We start from the raw sequence: 21,746 nt of genomic DNA, 5'->3' as shown, positions 1-21,746 counted from the left end.
AGCAGAACCTTTTGCCTTCAGTCTTTCCCAGCATCAGGGTCTTTTCCAATAAGCTGACTTTTTGAAGGCAAAAGGAGAAGAGGGTGGCAGAGGATGAGATGGTTTAGATGGCATCACTGATTCAATGGACATGAACTTGGGGGCAAACTCTGGGAGATGGTGAGGGACAGGGAAGCCTGGAGTGCTGCAGTCCATGGTGTCGCAGAGTCAGACATCACTGAGTGACTGAACAGCCACAGCAGAACCTGTTTCAAAACAGAATCCATGTGTTTGGGGTGGAGTTAGGTCACACAAGCAGGCTATTGACTCTACAGGCAATGTTGTCCAAGCCCATCCATTGGAAGAGGCACCTCCTTCTGTAAATATCAAGAATGGTAATAGGATTTAAAGCAAAACCAACCACTCCTACTTCTGGATTCTTGCAGGAACTTGTTGAGGGTGGGGAGCTTGAACTTGACTTCTCAGAAGAAAATGTTAAGCTTAAACCTGCTTTAAAAACTATCCAGGGAGAGCTCAGAGACAGGAACTGGGGATATAAGAGCCAATTACTGCATTTCAGAGATAGAAAATCAAATCAGCCCAACTGGAGGGTTGTTTTTTTTTTTTTTTTTCTGCTTCTGATAGAACACTCACAGTGTCTGTCTTATCTGATGCTGCTGCTGCTGCTGCTGCTAAGTCGCTTCAGTCGTGTCCGACTCTGGGCCACCCCATAGACGGCAGCCCACCAGGCTCCGCCATCCCTGGGATTCTCCAGGCAAGAACACTGGAGTGGGTTACCGTTTCCTTCTCCAGTGCAAAAAAGTGAAAAGTGAAAGTGAAAAGCGAAAGTGAAGTCGCTCAGTCTCGATGCCATGGACTGCAGCCCACCAGGCTCCTCCGTCCATGGATTTTCCAGGCAAGAGTACTGGAGTAGGGTGATGCTATAGAAGGGGTTTTAGATCTCACCAACTGTCTAAGCATTCATAGTGAACTGTAGTGAGTGGCCTGGGAAGCTTAATTCTGTCCATTCTGCCTGTGTCGTTTTGAAATTGTTATTGAAAATCTTTTCATCTAGATCGTGGTTACAGATGATTATTCCAATTAATTTACGATTGTTTTCCTTTCCTCGCCTTTCTTTCTAAATATTCAGTTGCACTTGTCAGGTGTGTATTTTGGCAAACACTATCTGCAGTGGCGTTATTGCCAGTCACAGCCTTCTGAGAGTGGTTTCCAATTTGGTGATCCCAGCTGGGAAGATTATCACCTCAACAGTGCATTCAAAGGGCTAACGACACTCCAGAAGCAGGCAGAGCCCCAAAGGCAAGGCTCTCCTGGCTGGACTCCCTGCCTCCAGGCTTAAGCCCTTGGAATGGATCCTCCATACTGTTCTCAGGCTGCCACTGCCCACAGGACGTCGTCCAAACTCCTTGACAAGGTTTGACACCCATGATTTGGCCTCTGCGTCTCTTTGGCCAATTTTGTTCTTTGCCACCAGCAATATGCCTTGGACATCTTTCTTGCCCATGTCCTGAATATCTCCACCAAAGGGCAAGGATTGAGTCTCTCCTCCACTGCTGACTCCCAGCCCTAGAGTAGAGCCCAGCACATCGGAGGAGTGCAGTAAATATTCCTGACCCTCTGGCCCCTGCTGTCTTCTCTGGCTCAGCACAGCGAAAGCCATTTCTTTTCAGCACAGCAAAGGTCCATAGGTGGCCAAGCTCCAAATGATCTTTCCTTTAACGAAGATGGGGCCCAGTGAGGGCTGGTGGATACTGTGTTTTATCTTTTATCCCTGTCACGTGTGTCACGTAACAGCTCTCTAATGACAGTATAGTAAAGAGACCCTCATCTGCCAGCCATGTGCTCTGTCATCTGGGGCTCCTATGTTAGCTCAACCTTCTGAGCTTTTCATGCGTCTCCTGGGCCCCATAGTCTCTGGGTCTTGGACTTTTTGCACACGGGCGGGCTCAGTCATGTCTGACTCTCTGCCACCCCATGGACTGAAGCCTGTCAAGCTTCCCTGTCCATGGGATTTTCCTGGCAAGAATAATGGAGTAGGTTGCTATTTCCTTCTCCAAGGGATCTTTCCAACCCGGGGATCGAGCCCAGGTCTCCTGTATTGCAGGCAGATTCTTTAGCATCTGAGCCACCAACGAAGTCTTGGACTCTTTAGGGGTTGCTGTGCCCTGACCGGACCTGAAACAGAGCTGTGGTCTTGGCAGAGTTGGTCTTTGATAATACCCTCTTGTCCTCATCTCTTTTCTCCATTTTCTGTCACCTGCCTAGTACCCCTCCCCCCACCCTCTCCCTTTACTCTTGAGTAAAGATCTGGAATCAACATCTTGTTGTGCCTGGGGGTAGAAAGTTGAGAAATCAACCCTGACTGTGTGCCAGGCCCAGAGCCGGTCTCACCTGCCCTTTCTGCCTTTGATCACCAATCTTTGATGCACATATCATAATTCTCATTCTTTACCCAAGAAAATTGAAGCTTAATGATGCTGAGTAGTGGAGCAAAGACAGAAACAGAGATAGGGACAAGATGTCTTTGGAGTCACACAGATCTGAGAATTGAGTCTTGGTTCCACCATTGGCAGACTGTTTGAGCAGGTTACTTGGCCTCTCTTAGATAGTGTTCTAGCCTGTAAAATGGGAATAATCATAGCAAAGAGTTTGATACTTGGTAGCCTAAAAGGCAATGGCACCCCATTCCAGTACTCTTACCTGGAAAATCCCATGGACGGAGGAGCCTGGTAGGCTGCATTCCGTGGGGTCGCTGAGAGTCGGACATGACTGAAATGGCAACCCACTCCAGTGTTCTTTCCTGGAGAGTCCCAGAGATGGGGGAGCCTGGTGGCCTGCTGTCTATGGGTTGCACAGAGTCGGACATGACTGAAGCGACTTAGCAGCAGCAGCAGCAGCAGCCCAAAAGGGGAAAAAAAATGGAAAATGTTATTATTTAGTCACTTCAGAAAGGTCACACAGCTTGTCAGGGGTAGAGCTGGGATTTGAACCCAGGCCTGCGTGGCTGCAGATGCAGTGCCGCCCACTGTAGCAGACGCCTCTTGGACACATAGCTGCCAGTCACACCTGTTGAATTAATGTGTATTTAAGTCATTCAGCTCACAGACACTTGGGGCCCGCAGAGGTGCAGGCTCAAAATGGAGGCAGATTCAGAGACATGGAATAAAGGGAAAAATACAATTCAATTCCTGCTTTATCTTATAAGAAAAGTATCACAAAAGAAGGAATTTTTAATTCTTTTCATTAAAAAATTAAAGTCATTATTGACAAGTAAAATTGTAAGATACTTAAAGTATACTACATGACAGGCTTCCCTTGTGGCTCAGATGATAAAGAATCTACCTGCAATACAGGAGGCCCGGGTTTGATCCTTGGGTCAGGAAGATCCCTGGAGAAGGGAAGGGCTACACCCACTCCAGTATTCTTGCCTGGAAAATTACATGGACAGGGGAGCCTGATGGGCTACAGGCCTTGGGGTTGCAAAGAGTCAGACATGACTGAGCGACTAACACACTGACTTGATATATATGTGCATTGTGAAAGAATTTCCCCCTGTGTAATTAATACATACTCATCGCCTAAGCTTTACTCTACTAGCAAATTTCAGTAATACAATACTGTATTGTCAACTATAGTCACCATGCTATGCTTTAGATCCTCAGATCTTATTCATCTAAAAGCTGATAGCTTGTACCCTTTTAACAACCTCTCCCTATTTCCCCTACCCTTAGCCCCTGGCAACCACTTTTCTACTCTCCAGTAGTGGTTTAGTCGCTAAGACGTGTCTGACTCTTGTGACCCCATGGACTATAGCCTGCCAGGCGCCTCTGTCCATGATATTCTCCAGGCATAAATACTGGAGTGGGTTGCCATTTCCTTCTCCAGGGGATCTTCCCAACCCAGGAATCGAACCCGGGCCTCCTGCATTGCAGCCAGATTGTTTACCGACTGAGCTATAAGGGAAGCCCTATCTACTCTCTATCTCCATGCGTTTAATTTGTTGTTGCTGTTAAGATTACACATATAAGTGATGCCATATAGTATCTGTCTTTCTTTGGTTTATTTCACTAAGCACAATGCCCTCCAGGTTCATCCACGTTGTCACAAATGGCAGGATTTTGGAAGGAGTTTACTTTTGATACATAACTAAACCTCTTTGAAATCCTCTGACTCAGATATTTTTTTTTTCTACAAACCTGGCAGTGACTCCCCTCTCCCTCCTCTTTCTGTCCCTGACATGGCTTTTTTGCTTCCTGCTTCTTCACCTAGACCCTAATAAATAAGTCAACCTTCAGTTCATTTTAGTCTCTCAATCGTGTCTGACTCTTTGCAACCGCATGGACTGCAGCATGCCAGGCTTTCTTGCCTATCACCAACCCCCAGAGTTTACTCAAACTCATGTCCATTGAGTAGGTGATGCCATCTAACCATCTCATCCTCTGTCGAACCCTTCTCCTCCTGCTTCCAGTCTTTCCCAGCATCAGGGTATTTTCAAATGAGTCAGTTCTTCAAATCAGGTGGCCAAAGTATTAGACTTTCAGCTTCAGCATCAGTCCTTCCAATGAATATTCACGACTGATTTCCTTTAGGATGAACTGGTTAGATCTCCTTGCAGTCTAAGGAACTCTCAAGAGTCTTCTCCAACACCACAGTTCAAAAGTATCAATTCTTCAGTGCTCAGCTTTCTTTATAGTCCAACTCTCACATCCATACATGACTGCTGGAAAAACCATAGCCTTGACTAGACGGACCTTTGTTGGCAAAGTATTGTCTCTGCTTTTTAATATGCTGTCTGGGTTGGTCATAACTTTTCTTTCAAGGAGTAAGCATCTTTTAATTTCATGGCTTCAGTCACCATCTGCAGTCAACCTAAGTGAACCTAATGTCTCCCTTTTCTTTGATTTCCTTTCCACCGGTTAATTACCTGGATTCTTCAACTCAGAAGCAAGGCATGCGGTCATTCTAGCGTACAAGAATCCTCTCTGCTTTTAAAAGATTAAGAGAGGTGGAGAGAGGTGAATTTCAATTACCATGTTCTCTCTCCTGGAACTAACTAAAATTTAAACCTTAGTGCTAATCATAGTATAAAAGATACTGGGGAAGGAATTTTAAGCATCACTGGAAAGTGGGAGCACTTTGGAGGCTGGGGGGGTTCTTATTCTGCACAAAGTTGACCCTGTAGACCTTTCAGCCTGAACTCAAATGCCCAGAGGTCAGGGCCTTGGCACCTTTCGCATGTCCCATCCCAACCCCCATCAAAGCCCCTTCCCTGCAGCGAGGCAGCCATCTGTAGAGAGAGGAAAGGAAAGGCCAGTGTGACTCACCTCTTGCTTTACCATCGCCAGCCCCTAGGCAGCATTGCACTGCCCTGTCACCAGCCCTTCCTGTAGCTGGGTACAGGATGACCTTATTGGGCTGAGGTTGTGGGAGAACTGCTCTTGCCAGAGGGTCGTGACATTCATGATGAGGGAAAGCCATCCCTCCTTCCTGCAGCATGATCCCCGAAAGGGCAACTGGACTTAGAGTTTGCACTCAGCCCCAAATCCTGGAAAGACATCTGTCCTGATTGGGAGCTCCTGAGAGTCACAGTGACCTGAAGAGGGGTGTGGGGTGAGTGGCCAGCAGCCTTTAACAGGTCTCTCCTGGGGAGTCATTATGCTGTTTATGTGAGCTCTTTCCTCCACTTCCTGATACCGCCACAGTCATGGGAACCGCTGGCCTGCTGCACCTTTGCATTTGCTTCTTTGGGATTCCAGCTCTTCAGTCCATCACAGGAGGAAACACTGAACACACAGAGGTCTATAGACAGCTTCTTTCTAAGTGATGATTCTAGCTCTGGCAACCTGCTCAACGGTTCAGGACTCTTCCAACAAACATTTCTTGAATGCCTAATACATGCCAGATCTTGTCATGAACAAGACAGGTATGGTCCTTGGCTTTGTGGAGCAACCAGACTAGTGGAGCAGGCAGACCTGGAACAAAAAATTCCAACAGTGATGAATGGTGTGTACACACGTGTGTATATACACATGTGTATACACATGTGTGTATGTATCATGCAAAAATATAATAATAACGTAGTATGTAATATAGTTTTTTCTTTCCTATATAAAAACTGTCATTCTTACATGTTTGTCATCTAATTGCTTTATTCCACTTATTATTATATACTGATGGAGTAGGAAATGGCAACCAACTCCAGTATTCTTTCCTGGAAAATTCTATGGACAGAGGAACCTGGCAGGCTACAGTCCATGCAGTTGCAGAGAATCAAACACCACTGAGCTTGCCAAGAAAGAGATTATATACTGGATTTTTACCTACATAAATCTTTATGCTTTTTAAATTACTGTATAGAATTTCACAATGTAGGTAAAACACAGTTAATTTAGTAATTATCCAACTAATGAATGGCTACGTTGATTCCATTTTTCACTGTTATAGGGGTGTAAAGAATGTCCTCAACAGGCCTGGGTGCCAATGTAAAGAGATTTTCTACAGTAGATAGAAAGTAGTAGTAGCAGACTCTTTCTAAGTAGTAGACTCAGAAAATGCTGAGTCAAGGGGGACTTCCCTGGATGCCCAGTGGTTAAGAATCCAGGCTTCCACTGCATGGGGTGAGGGGTGGGAGGGGAATGGTGATGGGTTTGATCCCTGTTCTGGAAACTAAAATCCCACATGCCTCAAGGTGCAGCCAGCAAAAGAAATTTAAAAAAGAAATTGCTGAGTCATGATGTACACAATTCTAAACTTGCCTAAATTCTACCAGTGGTCCTCTAAAATAGATAGTTCTATTTGCACTCCCACCAGCAATTTATGAGAGAATTCACTCGCTGACACCTTTCAACATTTAATATTATCAGACTTCTTAACTTTTGCCACTCTGAAGGGTGAGAAATGATACCTTGTTATTTAAATTTTGCATGGGTCTATTTTCCAGTAATTCTTAAATAAGCTATTGAATTTCTAATTAAATTACAGAAGTAGGAAGGATTCAGGCAGGCAGGCCTTTTCCATCCTCCAAGGACAGCCCAGTGCTGGTAGGCACAGAGGAGGTGCTTGGAGATGCTAGAGAATTGATTGATTGCTTTGGATAATTTTAAATTTCCAAGAATTAAAATTTCAATTCAGTTGACCTAAATCTCCTGATTCTGATTGACCCAAATGTATTTCTTATATCTAATGAGGTTTTATCACTAAATTTCTAATGTCTACCTAAGAGAACAATTCAGTACCAGCTAAAGCTGGCCTACAAGAGCCTGCTATAAAAGCTAGTTGTACTAAATTTAGAAATGTCAAGGAATTTTTTTTTAAAAAAGCAAGAAACCAGCTGCCCCTTCCTTAAAGGGCTATCCATCCCCAAAGCGACTGAACCAAGGCAAAAAGAAAACAGGCAGGAAAATTGCATTGGAAGACTTCCCTGAGGACAATTTCACCAGCTAAGCAGATGTCCAGGGCAGGCTGAGGAGACGAGCGTGGAGCCAGCCACCTTTGGAGCCGTGTGAGAGGTAACCCCTGGGGTGTTTTTAAATCCCTGACTGATTAGATCTGCAGACGTTGTGGAAAAAAGCCAGGCCACAAGCAGGATATGTTGTCTGAACACATAAGGATGTGGGGTAAGAAAAAACGATCAAAGTAAGCCTCCCCTTTCAAGCTTGCTTACCAAAAAATGGGACCATGATGGGCAGGGCCTTGGCCAAGGAATGTCACAGCCCTTGGAGGGGTCCTGTCCCACCCGACTCCTGGGACTTCCTTCTGAGGCATCGGTTCGTTGCCCTGTTCTGTGATAAGGACACCGCTGTTCAGGGTTCCTGGGGTTGCTCAGATAAACAATTCTCTGAAGAGGCAATTTCAGCCTGAGTAGGATGGTGGACTCCAGACCAGGCCATGTGGGTGAGGAAGGGGGCAGCAGATACGTGATGGATGTGACTTACTGTCTTGCAAATGCCCTTCTGCCTTGCCTCGCCCTTCATCCCTCATAGAGAATTATGTCTACACCAGTTCAATTTCTTGTCTTCCTTCTGCCACCAATGAGAATTCAATCTTTCCCTCCATCCCTGGTATTCCCTCTGGTGTGGAAGTGGGGGACTTAGAAGAGACGGGGAGGGGCGGTAAGAAAAGGAAGGTGGGCTGGGGGAGGCCTGAGCTGCAACCCTGCTGGGCTGTAAGCCTCAGGTGTAACCCAGCACCCAGCGTAGCGCCTGGCACGTAATAGGCACTGTGTGTTGTGTTGGTTGCTCAGTCGTGTGCCACTCTTTGTGACCCCATGGACTGCAGCCCGCCAGGCTCCTCTGTGCATGGAATCCTCCAGGCAAGAATACTGGAGTGGGTTGCCGTGCCCTCCTCCAGGGGATCTTTCTGACCCAGGGATCAAAGCCAGATGTCCTGCATTACTATCTGAGTCACCAGGGAAGCCCCAGTAGGCAGTGAATATTTTTCAAATGATTGGTTAATTGAAAGACAAATGATAAAAGTGTAAGTGATCTATGAAGACGAAGAAGCAGATGAAGGAGGAATAAGGCTGAGTAGAAATGGTGATAGGTAAGGGGGAAAATGGAGCAGGATTAGGGCCTCATCTCATTTCTTAAAAGCTGTATGTTTAAGCAGTGAAAAATGTTTAGGGACATAGTAGGTAAAACGTCAACTCACAGCTATCCCTGGTTGGTGGGATTATGAATAATTTTCATTTTCTTATATATATTTTTACCAATATAGTCAATTTTGTATATGAAATATCTATTTCTCATACAAGCAAAATATAAACATTTATTTATAAAAGGAAAAACATTTATTTTATAAAAGGAAAAGCGAGGTGATACAGTCCCCTCAAAATTGAGATATTGATAACCCAACCCCTAGTACCTCAGAATATGATTATATTTGGAGACAGACTCTTAAAGAGGTAATTAAGGTAAAATTAGGTCATGAATTCTATTGTTTTAAACCACTCAACATGTGGTCCTTTGTTGTGATGGCCCTAGCAAGCTAATACACAAGGGAGACATTTTTAAAGTTTAAGATAATTATTCAATACATTTGTAACTTATGTATTACTGCATTGTACTTCAGCTATACTTCAATTAAAGAATATTTCTTCGATACAGACAAAAATAACTTTGTAACTTCATAACTACCAAAAGAAAAAAAGAAAAATTTTTCAAGGAAAGACAAAATGAGCAGAGAATATCAGAGAAGTGTTTTGGGCAATTTGGGAGGAAGACTATGGAAAAGCATATGGCATTGTTATGTTCATAGCATAGCAGTATTGTGTACCTTTGAAACAATAAGCTCTTTGATGGGAGAGAGAGGTGAGTTTTTATTACAGAGTCGAGACAGCCCCGAGGTAATTAACTCAGAGATATGGCCGTCCCCTCCCTGGAGTATCTACTCTGTAATGATCTCTGAGCAGAGGTGGGAGCTTCAAGGAAGGGAGGTGCCACCGAGGGGATCAAAGTGAGAGCAAAGGCTAGGACCGACAGGTTCTAAGGGTATTGGTCAGGAGAAGAAAAGGAAGACTGTGAGTTTTCCTTTTGGCTACCTCCCAGTTTATTGCTTGTTTGTGATCTCCTGAGTGTCTCATTCGGAGAAGGCAATGGCACCCCACTCCAGTACTTTTGCCTGGAAAATCCCATGGGGAGAGAATCCTGGTAAGGCTGCAGTCCATGGGGTCGAGAAGAGTCGGACACGACTGAGCGACTTCACTTTCATGCATTGGAGAAGGAAATGGCAACCCACTCCAGTACTCTTGCCTGGAGAATTCCAGAGACGGGGAAGCCTGGTGGGCTGCTGTCTATGGGATCACTCACACAGAGTCGGACATGACTGAAGCGACTTAGCAGCAGCAGCAGAGTGTCTCATTGGGGAGAGAATTCAGGCTCCCAGTTCATTGCTTGTGTGCATTCTCCTGAGTGTCTCTTTGGGAAGAGAATTCAGGGGTGATTTCACTGGGGACAGATGAGACTTTCCTTTCTTCTTGGGGCCCGCTGCTCTCAGCAGATGTCTTTCTTGCACACTGCTGGGTATCATGGCAGGGGACAAGGGGAGCCGTTTTCACCACCAAGCCCCACAGGCAAGGGCAGGTGTGGCAGGCTGGAGCTCCATCTCCGGGGCTCTCCCAGGTGGGACTCATGACCTTCGGGGACTGAGAAGTGAGTACTGCCAGCATCCTTATGGACTTGAAGTCCATCAGTCGGTCTCTCTCCCTGACTGTTGCTGTTCAAATCCAAATGTGCTCTGTTTTCTCAAGACGATATACCATTCTAAAATGTGTTGCTCACCATTTTTAAATTACAGCTCATTGAGCTATAATTCACACACCATACAATTCACCTATTTCAAGTGTACAATTAAATGGCTGCTCATATATTCTCAGAACTCTGCAACCGTCCCCACAATTTTAGAACATTTTCATCACATGAAAAGAATCCTGTATCTATTAACAGGCACTCGTCATTGCCCCTCCAACCTCCCCAGCTCCAGGCAACCACTAATCTACATTTCTGTCTACAGATTTGCCTCTTTTCTGATCTTTTCTCATAAATGGAATCATACCATATGTGGCCTTCTGTAACTGGCTCTTTCACTTAGCATAATGTTGTCAAGGTTTACCAATGTTGCAACTTGTCTCAGCATTTCATTGTGTTTGCTGCTAATAGTCTACTGTAGGTATATACCTTATTTTATTCATCCATCAGCTGGCGGATTTTTAGGGTATTTCCACTTTGGGGCTGTTATAATGCTGCTGTGAACATTCATGTACAAGTCTTTGTGTGGATATAGGTTTTCATTTCTCTTGGGGGTATACTTAAGACTGGAATTTCTGGGTCCTGTGGCAACTATGTCTAACCTTTGGAGGATCGGCCAGACTGATTTCTAAAGTGACTGGACCATTTTATGTTCCCATTAGCAGTATAAAAGTGTTCTAAATTCTCCACATCTTCATCAAAAGTTGTCATTATTTGTCCTTTTTTATAGCCATTCCATTGGGTTTGAAGTGATATTGTGGTTTTTATTTGTATTTTCCTGGTAACTAGTGACCTTGAACATCTTTTCATGTGCTTATTAGCTGTCAGCGTATCTTTTTTGGAAAACTGTCTCTTCACCTCCTTTGCCTATATTTTAATTGAGCTGTATGTCTTTTTATTGTTGAGTTGTATGTTTTGGGTAGTAAGACTCCCTTGCTGCTGCTGCTGCTGCTAAGTCGCTTCAGTTGTGTCCGACTCTGTGCGACCCCAGAGACGGCAGCCCACCAGGCTCCCCCATCCCTGGGATTCTCCAGGCAAGAGTACTGGAGTGGGTTGCCATTTCCTTCTCCAATGCATGAAAGTGAAGTCGCTCAGTCATGTCCAACTCTTCACGACCCCATGGACTGCAGCCTACCAGGCTCCTCCGGCCATGGGATTTTCCAGGCAAGAGTACTGGAGTGGGGTGCCATCGCCTTTTCCGAAGACTCCCTTACCAGATATCTAATTTCAAAAATTGTTCTCCTGTTCAGTGAATTGTCTTCTCACTTTACACATGGTATCCTTTGAAGTACAAAAGTTTAAAATTTTGATGATCTGTAATTTATTCTTGTTGCTTTTGGGGTCATTTTTAAGAAACCATTGCCTAATCCAAGGTTGTGAACATTTACATCAATGTTTTCTTTTAAGTGTTTAATAGTTTAAGCGATTACATTTAGATCTTTGATCCACTTTGGGTTAACTTTTGTATATCGTGAGAAACAGGGCCCAACTTCAGTCTTTTTTGTGTAGATATTCAGTTATCCCATAACTTGAAAAAACAATTCTTTCCCCATCCTTCCCCAAGATCAAGTGACAGTGATTGTAAGGGTTGCTAACCATTTTAAGGATTTTCTTATACCAGTCACACAAAAAGTCACACGTAGGGACTTTCCTAATGATCCAGTGGTTAAGAATCTGCCTTACAATGCAGGTGACTCCGGTTCAATCCTTGGTCGGAGAGTTAAGATCCCACAGGCTTGGGAGCAACTAAGCCTTCGAGCCACATCTAGAGAGTTCCATGTGTTGCAACGAAAACTCCTGCCTGCCGCAACCAAGACCTGCGCAGCCAAATAAATAAATATTTTCCAAAAGTCACATATAAGCTTCTTACACGTCATGTGTGTAATCAGAAATTACCCACAAGCATGAAGAAATGACAAACACCTTCCCGTTCTAATTCATTTTGAAAAATTGAGGAAACAAATTCTCAGTAAGTGGCTGGGTAGTTGCAGTTTATTTAACTTATAACTCAGTTCAGGCAGACTTATCATCAGCCACATATTCAGAGCCTGAGCCCAGATAGTGTTTGGTGAGCCAGAATTTTATCTGATGTGACTTTAGAAGATTCTTCCCAAACAGACTGCTTATGACTCAGCATTTTGGATTTTGAGCGTTGAGGGAATGACTTGCAGGTGGTTTCAGTGAATGAAATCTGTGATCACCTTCAACAAGGGTTAAGGAGAAATGGCCCTTTGTCCTGCTTCCCGCACAGTTCCTGGCTATCTTTTTTAACTTCTATGCTCTGCCCCTCTCCCAGTTCCATTTCCAAAAATAGCAAGAAACTGGCAAGAAGTCCTGGGTTGCAATTTGTCATCCAGCTTTGGACACAGCTGTTTCCCCTCTTCTGGCAGAGTCAGTGATTTGGCTTGTCTTCTGGATGGAATGAACATTTTGTGAAGGGTGTCCAAAAAGGACATACCCCAGGGGCACACAAATGTCCCTCAATTTACTGCTACAGAATTCACTGTGGAAAGAAATGGCGGTAGGCATTTTTCAGTGAACCTTCAAAACTAGTAGGAGTGTTGATCTCTATGCCAGGAGCGTAGAAGTGTAGTCTTTAGAATTCCTTGCCTCAGAATCACTGGAGGTGGGGAAGGATGGAAAGAACTTGTTAAAATGTATATTCCTGAGCCCCCAATGAATCAGAAATTCTAGGGTGGGAGTGGATGTAAGGACCTGTATTTTAACAGGGACTTTAGGTGGCTCTCTTGGGCTTCCCTTGTGGCTCAGCTGGTAAAGAATCTGCCTGCAATACGGGAGACCTGGGTTCAATCCGTGAGTTGGGAAGATCCCCTGGAGAAGGGAAAGGCTCCCCACTCCAGTATTCAGCCTGGAGAATTTCATGGACTGTAAAGAGTCGGACACGACTGAGTGACTTTTTCTTTCACTTAGGTGGCTCTCACAAACACTAAAATTTGAGAACTGCCTCCTTGGGAGCTTTTCCTCGAAGGTAATGTGAATGAATACTTGCTGAGACCACCAGCTTTGGACATATACAGAACCGGAGTTAAACTTCAGTTTCTTTTCCTACAGAATAAGGTTCACTCCCCCAGGTCCCAGGTAGGAGAGGGCTGGCCTGGAGGAGGGATGCGGATGAAGCTCGGGATCTAGTACAACGCAACTTTCACAACAGTGTCCCCCCAGTCTGGGTGACTTGGCACCCTATAGGGTTGCCAGATAAAATTCAGGACACCTGGTTAACTTGAATTTCAGAAAAACAACAATAGTTTTTCAGTGTAACTGTGGCAACAATGCCAAGGTGAGTTTCCAGGGTCCAGGGGCTGCTAGGACAAGCTCCATAGAAGGATTTGGGACATTGTTCCTCAATTGACAGCCTCTGTGTCTCAGTCTCCAGCCCTTCCAGATATTCTGTGAGCTTCTCGGATTATTTAAATGAATCACTTTTTGACTTTAATTCACTGGCGTCAATTTTTGTTGCTTGCAGCTCTGCACTCTGACTGATACAGCATCTGTAGCTCCCTACTCAACAGCTTACCATCTGTTCTCTCTTACCATCACTCCTCTGAGCTCCCCTCGAAGCCACCAGGAGCCTCCCAATGACACAGTCTCTCTGGCTTTTCTTGATTCTATACCCTTTTCTGGTGGAGGAGTGTGTAGAGGACACAGGCACCCATGGAAACTCTACTGGAAGGGAGCTAGGAAAGTAAAGGCCCTACCTCAGTGTGCTACTGCAGAGACCCCAGCTCAATAGCTCGTGATGCCCACTGGCACACCCAACTAGAAGCCAGTGGGCAAGGGAGCCTGTGAATATGGTGCTTTTCAAGTCAGAGTTCTAGGACCTGGAGCAGGGCGAAGACGAGGGGAAGGTCAGTGTGATGAGGCAGAAAGAATATATTGAGCATGCAGGGAATATATGCTGTCTGAAGTTTGGTTCTCCTGAAGCAGAGCCTGAGATGGGGATTGTATGCAGCTGACTCCTGGAGATACTCCTGGGAGGAGAACCATGTGAGGGAGGGAGCCAAGGAAGCAGGGTGGGCCAGGGGAGGGCGCTGGGCGAAGATGTGTTAGTTTCAGGATGAGTCTAGTCCCAGCTTCCTCCCCGAGTTACTTTGGAGAAAAGTTTTTTGTAGAAATTATCCTGCTCAGAGGCGTGGGTAACTGGGCTCTTATACACACACCCCTACACACTTTTTATTGGCCGTGGACTATACCTGACATAATCAACTGAGCCTCTCCCGGTGAGGGGGCCTCCTTTGACCAAAGACAGGCCTTAGGAGAAGGGGGCAGGCATGAGCTATTGGCCACCAGCATGCACCATAGCTGGGGTCAGATAACTGAACCTGGGTGGGGGCACCAGTAGCATCTGTCAGAAGGACATCACCTCCTTGTTATCTGGGCACGATGAGGTAAAAATTCTTTTCCCCTTGTGTACTTTTATAGTTGACAGGTTTTCTAATATTATTTTTGGAACTAGACACGTCAAATTAAATCCATGCAGTGAAACCACCTGATGGATTGTAGGCAGAAGTAACAGTAAATTACTCCGTATCCTTGACCCCCTGCAGTGACCTCTTGACCACACTGAGCAGATGGTCCTGCTCACTGGCAATGCCAGGCTCCAAGCTTGGCCCTGTTTCACTGCTTATGATCAGGGATTTTCTTATTTATCAGATTCAGTATGAGCTTCCCAGGTGGTTTGGTGGTAAAGAGTCTGCCAGCCAGTGAAGGAGACACGGGTTCAATCCCTGGGTTGGGAAGATCCCCTGGAGCAGGAAGTGGCAACCCACTCCAGTATTCTTGTTGGGAAAATTCCATGGACAGAGGAGCCTGATGGGCTACAGTCCATGGTGTCGCAAAGAGTTAGACACAACTGAACAACTGAGCACACACACACACACACGCATGCGCGCGCGCGTATCAGGCTCAGTGGGCCAGTCGTTGAGCTTTCCATAGACCCTGCTTCTGCGACTCATAGATCAAGAATGTAATTAATATGGCTGATAGAGGGGGGCACCTGAGGAGTCAAGGCGGCTGGTGTTGGACCTTAAATAATAATAAGAGCAAAGTGACATGCATGCTCAATCACTTCAGTCGTGTCTGACTCTTTGCGACCTTGTGGACTATAGCCCACCAGGCTCCTCTGTCCATGGGGATTCTCCAGGAAAAAAATACTGGAATGGGTTGCTATGCCTTCCTCCAGGGAATCTTACCAACTTGAGAATCAAACTCACATCTGCCTGCATCTCCAGCATTGCAGGCAGATTCTTTACCCTCTGAGCCATCTGGGAAGCCCATGTGCCAAACATATTCAGTTCAGTTCAGTCAGTTCAGTTCAGTCGCTCAGTCGTGTCCGACTCTTCGCGACCCCATGAATCGCAGCACGCCAGGCCTCCCTGTCCATCACCAACTCCCAGAGCTCACTCAGACTCATGTCCATCGAGTCAGTGATGCCATCTAACTATCTCATCCTCTGTCGTCCCCTTCTCCTGCACCCAATCCCTCCCAGCATCACAGTCTTTTCCAATGGGTCAACTCTTCGCATGAGGTGGCCAAAATACTGGAGCTTCAGCTTTAGCATCATTCCTTCCAAAGAAATCCCAGGGTTGAGCTCCTTCAGAATGGGCTGGTTGGATCTCCTTGCGGTCCAAGGGACTCTCAAGAGTCTTCTCCAACACCACAGTTCAAACGCATCAATTCTTCGGCACTCAGCCTTCTTCACAGTCCAACTGTCACATCCATACATGACCACTGGAAAAACCATAGCCGTGACTAGACGGATCTCAGTCAGCAAAGTAATGTCTCTGCTTTTGAATATACTCTCTAGGTTGGTCATAACTTTTCTTCCAAGGAGTAAGCGTCTTTTAATTTCATGGCTGCACTCACCATCTGCAGTGATTTTGGAGCCCCAAAAAATAAAGTCTGACACTGTTTCTACTGTTTCCTCATCTATTTCCCATGAAGTGATGGGACCTGATGCCGTGATCTTCGTTTTCTGAATGTTGAGCTTTAAGCCAACTTTTTCACTCTCCTCTTTCACTTTCATCAAGAGGCTTTTTAGTTCCTCTTCACTTTCTGCCATAAGGGTGGTATCCTCTGCATATCTGAGGTTCTTGATATTTCTCCCGGCAATCTTGATTCCAGCTTGTGTTTCTTCCAGTCCAGCGTTTCTCATGATGTACTCTGCATAGAAGTTAAATAAGCAGGGTGACAATATACAGCCTTGACGTACTCCTTTTCCTATTTGGAACCAGTCTGTTGTTCCATGTCCAGTTCTAACTGTTACTTCCTGACCTACATATAGATTTCTCAAGAGTCAGGTTAGGTGGTCTGGTATTCCCATCTCTTGAAGAATTTTCCACAGTTTATTGTGATCCACACAGTCAAAGGCTTTGGCATAGTCAATAAAGCAGAAATAGATGTTTTTCTGGAACTCTCTTGCTTTTTCCATGATCCAGCAGATGTTGGCAATTTGATCTCTGGTTCCTCTGCCTTTTCTAAAACCAGCTTGAACATCAGGGAGTTCACGGTTGACATATTGCTGAAGTCTTAGAACCTTAATATATGTTGTCTTGTTTAACCCTTACAATAGCCCAGGAAGTGGGAATTATTCTTCCCATTTAATCGTTGAGGAAGTCCCTAGACTGGGGATTAAGAAGGAGCTCTAACTTTTGTTCAGCCACCAGTGAAAACTGAAAACACTAGACCAAATGAATGGCAATGTTTCTAGGAGTCGTGAGCCTCAGCAGAGACACGCAGGGAGTCAGCGGGCTGCTGAGAGGGTAGGACTGACCATATGCACCGCAGCCACAGCAGCTCTGCCTTGATCTGTGTTGTCAGGACTGCCTCTTCCTGGGGGTGCCACCAGGGCAGCCCCACAGGGCCTGCTAGGCTCAGAAGGGGTCTGTGCTTAGGATTTAATGCCCTGCAGGTGCCATCCTGAAATTCTTAATAGTTCTGTCTAAATTTGCTTTTTGTAAGTGAAATACTACAGGACAGTAGAACAGGTGCCAGGAGCTTGGAGCTCTGCCTTGTGCCCGGTCCCACTTCCTGTTGCCTCTCGGCTTCTGTGTTCTCCACTGTCTGCTCTTGGCCAAGTTGCTTTTCTTTTTCCCAGTCCATCACAGACAAATAAATGGTCCTATGTATATGATTAACACCCAGCTCGCAGCAATTGTGGCTCACCTCATGAGTTTGACAACACTAAAACTGGTCTATACCTTCTTCAACCAGATAAGTTCAGTCGGACAGGTTCACCCTTGGATGTTCCAGTGATGTCAGATGGTCATTTGTTGTTGCTCAGTTGTGTCCGACTCTTTGAGACCCCATGGACTGCAGCACGACAGGCTCCCCTGTCCCTTACTATCTCCTGGAGCTTGCTCAAGTCCATGTACATTGAGTCAGTGATGCCATCCAACCATCTCATCCTCTGTCATCCCCTTTTCCTGCTGCCCTCAATCTTTTCCAGCATCAGGGTCTTTTCCAGTGAGTCGGCTTTACACATCAGGTGACCAAAGTATTAGAGGTTCAGCTTCAGCTTCAGCATCGGTCCTTCCGATGAATATTCAGGGTTGATTTCCTTTAGGATTGACTGGTTTCATCTCCTTGCAGCCCAAGGGACTATCAAGAGTCTTCTCTAGCACCACAATTCGAAAGCATCAATTCTTCCATGCTCAGCCTTCTTTATGGTCCAGCTCTCACATCCGTACGTTTCCAAATGCTTGTGTTCAGTTCTTATAGTTATCCCACAGCAGACCAGTAACAACAGTGGACCATGATAAGAAGCTCTGCTTTAGACTCTTCTGTGGGTGCCAGGATCCTGGAATTACCCGTCCAAATCACACAGACCTGCTTCCAGGGTCTTCATGGGCCTCTTCACCTGAGTCATTCTCCTGGTTTGCGGTTTGCATTTCCCTAGGCCGAGGGGCAGCTGTTTGCAGGGGGCAGTGGGGATGGAGATTGAGTATGTATGCTGGGGTGTCTGCATATGCGTTTGAAGCACTGCTGATGCAGGATGGAGGGAGGATGGGAAGAGAAGGGGGGCAGGCTGCCAGCTGGTGGAGGAAGAGGAGCACAAAGATTTGGGGTGAACCCAGCTGAAGGAATCCAGCCATTTCTCAACACATCTGGAGCTTATCCAGAGTGCCTGCCAGTCAGGAAACTTTCAATCAGGCATCGTCCATTTTGACTTAGTGTTTTGAATTTGGATTTCTATCCTGTGACCATGGTCAGGAGCCTCCTAGCACTTTGCAGAGCAGGTGGGTGGCATGTGGACATGTGTGTCCTTCAGGTCCCTCCCTTAGCTGCACGGAGACTGCAGCCTCATCAGCTCTGCCCCTCCCTCTCTTAGTGTATCAGATACACAGCTTCTGATGCCTGCCTCGTGCCAGATTTCTCAACACTCTGGGAAAGGATTTTGTTTATTTTCCTTAAGTTTGAAAGCAAACACCCCAAAATTAAGACCCCCAAAGTAACACCCCAACACCCCAAAAGTAAGACAGGCAAAGACTCAAAAATTTAAACACACACACACACAATTAGCCAATAGGCATATAAGTAATATATCTTATGTTTACATTTTATTTGTAAAGGATATTATGAATGATCCAAATGAACAGCTGGATAAAGAGGTACACAGGGCAGGGTCTGAAAGAGTTCTAAGCACAGGATCTGAGCTGTGGAGCTGGGGTGTGCCACCCTCCCAGCATCTGTATGCTTTCACCAACTTGGAAGCTCCCCCAAACACTGTCACGTAGGGATGTTTAGGCATCATCAGTTACCAACTCAAGTTCCCAGTCCCTCTCCCCTCCCCAGAGGCTGGAAGGTGGGGCTGAAAGTTCCAAGCTCCTACTCAAGGTCAGGTCTTCCTGGCAACCAGCCCTCATCCTGAAGGGGGCCACCTAGGGGGCCACCAGGAATGGCCTCCATATAACAAATAGCGCTCCTCTCTTTCCTGTCACTCATGAAATTCCAAGGAGTTTGGGAGCTCTGCGTCAGGAAACATGAGCAAATACAAAATGTTGTCACCGAAGGTGCTGCTGTCCCCGTTATTACTCGGGAAATGACAAGGGTTTTAGGAGCTCTGTGCCGGGAACCGGGGACCAAGACCAAATGTATGTTTCTTTTTGTATCACAGCGTCCTACCCTCACAGACGGCTCTGTCATTGCCGACTGGCCTTGGAGGAGCAGAGGGACTGGCCTGCCCTGCTGCCCTGGGCCTCCCTGTGGCCATCACAGCCTCTGCTGTCTTCCTGTCTCGCCCTTGCCACCCCCACCCCCAGTGCTCCCTGGACCACCTTTTGTCTTTTCAATTAAATACTCTTTATCCATGAAGTCCTCCTCTTGCTTTTCTTTTTCCTTTTTTTCTTTTTTTTTGGCCTCCCCCCACAACTCGTGGGATCTTAGTTCCCTGACTGACCAGGGATTGAACCCTCGCCCTCAGCAGTGACAGCTCGGAGTCCTAACCACTGGACCACCAGGGAATTCCACCCTCTTGCTTTTCACTGAGGCCATATTTAAACTTCATTCTGTCCTTTCCTGGCCTTCCCTGGGAGGAACCACCTACTCAGTCCAACACCTTGAAATGGAATTATGTAAAAAACAATGTGTTACCTTCAAACTAGTAATCCCACCTCTAGGAATTTATCCTAGGAGATAATTAAGAATAAAACTTTAGCCCCACTGGCTTTCATCACTGTAACATTTGATGTGAAAAGGTAAAAATAAATATCCAATTAGAGGGCATTAGTTAAATAAATAGTGACATATCCATACAGTGACAGACCAGACAAAGTGTATGGCAGAATACTTAAGGGTGTGGGAAAATGTCAATGATGTATTATTAAGTAATAATTTGAGGTTACAAAATTATTTTAAAGTCTCATTTTTGTAAAAACGGAGACTTGTCTGGTGGTTAAGACTACAGGCTTTCAACACACAGGGGTTACAGGTTCGATCTCTGGTCAAGGAAATAAGACTGCACGTGGCATGCCATGTGGTCAAAAATTATTTTTTTAATTTTTTTTTAAAAAGGAAGAGGAAAAAACCCACATGTCGTCTTATAGAAAAATGTAGCTCTGCATGATGGGATTTCTGGATGACATTTATTTCTTCATTTCTGCTGTCTTGGGGATTGTTTGCAGCAACTGCCATGGGCAAGACTCTAGTCCCATGCTCTGTTTCCCTCCCCGCAGGTGTGCTGGAAGATGGTGTGACCTCCAACAGCGTGCCCCGATCGACAGCCCCGAGCGGAATATCCAACCCAGAGAAGAAGATGAGCTGTGGGACCCAGTGCCCGAACCCTCAGAGCCTCAGCTCAGGCCCCCTGGCCCAGAAACAGAACAGCCTGCGAACTGCAGAGGTAGGTCACAGCCGCAGAACAGACTGGGGACCGGAGTCAGGGGGGAGAAGGTTGCTTTCAGGTAGAGCCACGCTGAGACTGCATCCACGGAAGCAGCCGTGATGGTTCACCTTGCCAAAGGAAATTCTCCACCCACCCGTGTGAAAATCGTTGCAAAGAAAACAGCACGGCCCCACCTCCCACCCCCTGCCTTGAGGGCTGCTGTGTTTAGTTGAATCAGCGGAAATGGGTCCTTGATATTTGGGCTCTAGAGGAAGTGTGTGTTTGTTTAAATACAGCTTTGTTCAAGGGTCTCTTTGCTGTCACATGTTGATAGTGAGGACTGTACTGGTTGCAGGAACTATCCCAGGCCAGGCAGTCGGCCGTCACAGGGCTTGGCAGGGAACGAGACCAGAGCCCAGCGTGTAGGAGGCAAGCCTGGAGTCTTACCTCACCCTCCAGCCAGGCGGGCAGCAGGAGGGTCCCCGGGGCGGGGCTCCTGTTGTAGGATGTGGTGACGGCACCACCCCACACTGTTGCTATTGGAGATGGAGTGGGGCTGCAGAGTCCCTGGACCTGGCTGGCATCCTTTCTGATTCTTTCTTTTCTCTCAGAGCCATCCTTGGGAAGTACTCTTTCTGCTGCTGCTCCTGACTGCTCCTTAGCAGACCAGGACAGGGGTCTGCAGTCTTTCCGCACCTGCCCCGACTCCATTCTTCCCTCTCACTCCCTTACCACCCCCCATAACCCACTTCAAAGTCCACTATTTACCTGCTCACTCAATACCTGTCTTTCCCATCTCCTCTGTCAAAACTTACTGCTCCTATCCCTCAGGCCAGTGCCACCTATTGTATGTCTGAAGATCCGACTGGATTATCTAATGATAGAATTCTTGCCCACATCAGTGAGTTGCCTCTCTAAGCTTTGGTCAGAAAACCTGTTGCAAATTTAGCTCCAATACTCCTGGACTAAGTGGCTTTGCAGAAATCACTTAGTCCTCCAGAGTCTCAGGTTTCTTATCCACACAGTGGAAATGATACCAAAATGAGAAAACAGATGGGCCTGCTCTTTGGGAACTGAGAAGTGCAGTGAGAAAGGCAGTAAGGATTCAACAGGGGCTGGTTAGACACCCAGCACCATAACCCTGTGAAAGGAAACACTGATGG

The 21,746-nt window shown here is 46.1% G+C and overlaps 1 protein-coding gene across 2 annotated transcripts in view; it reads left to right on the top strand.

Moving 5' to 3' along the window:
- Positions 1-21,746, top strand: part of BAALC (BAALC binder of MAP3K1 and KLF4) — a 92,105-nt gene that overhangs the window by 53,231 nt on the left and 17,128 nt on the right. For both annotated transcript variants that reach the window (XR_011259045.1, XM_069600419.1), the window contains one exon: positions 20,435-20,601. Coding sequence is in view for 1 of the 2 variants with exons in the window: in XM_069600419.1 (XP_069456520.1) it covers positions 20,435-20,601 (167 nt within the window). In the remaining variant the exon portion in view is untranslated. The remainder of the gene's footprint in view (positions 1-20,434; positions 20,602-21,746) is intronic.

The sequence above is a fragment of the Ovis canadensis genome, chromosome 9, assembly GCF_042477335.2.
Source record: "Ovis canadensis isolate MfBH-ARS-UI-01 breed Bighorn chromosome 9, ARS-UI_OviCan_v2, whole genome shotgun sequence".
Classification (NCBI taxonomy): domain Eukaryota; kingdom Metazoa; phylum Chordata; class Mammalia; order Artiodactyla; family Bovidae; genus Ovis; species Ovis canadensis.
Note: the sequence above shows the minus strand (reverse complement) of the source record. Positions and strands in the feature narration are given on the sequence as shown.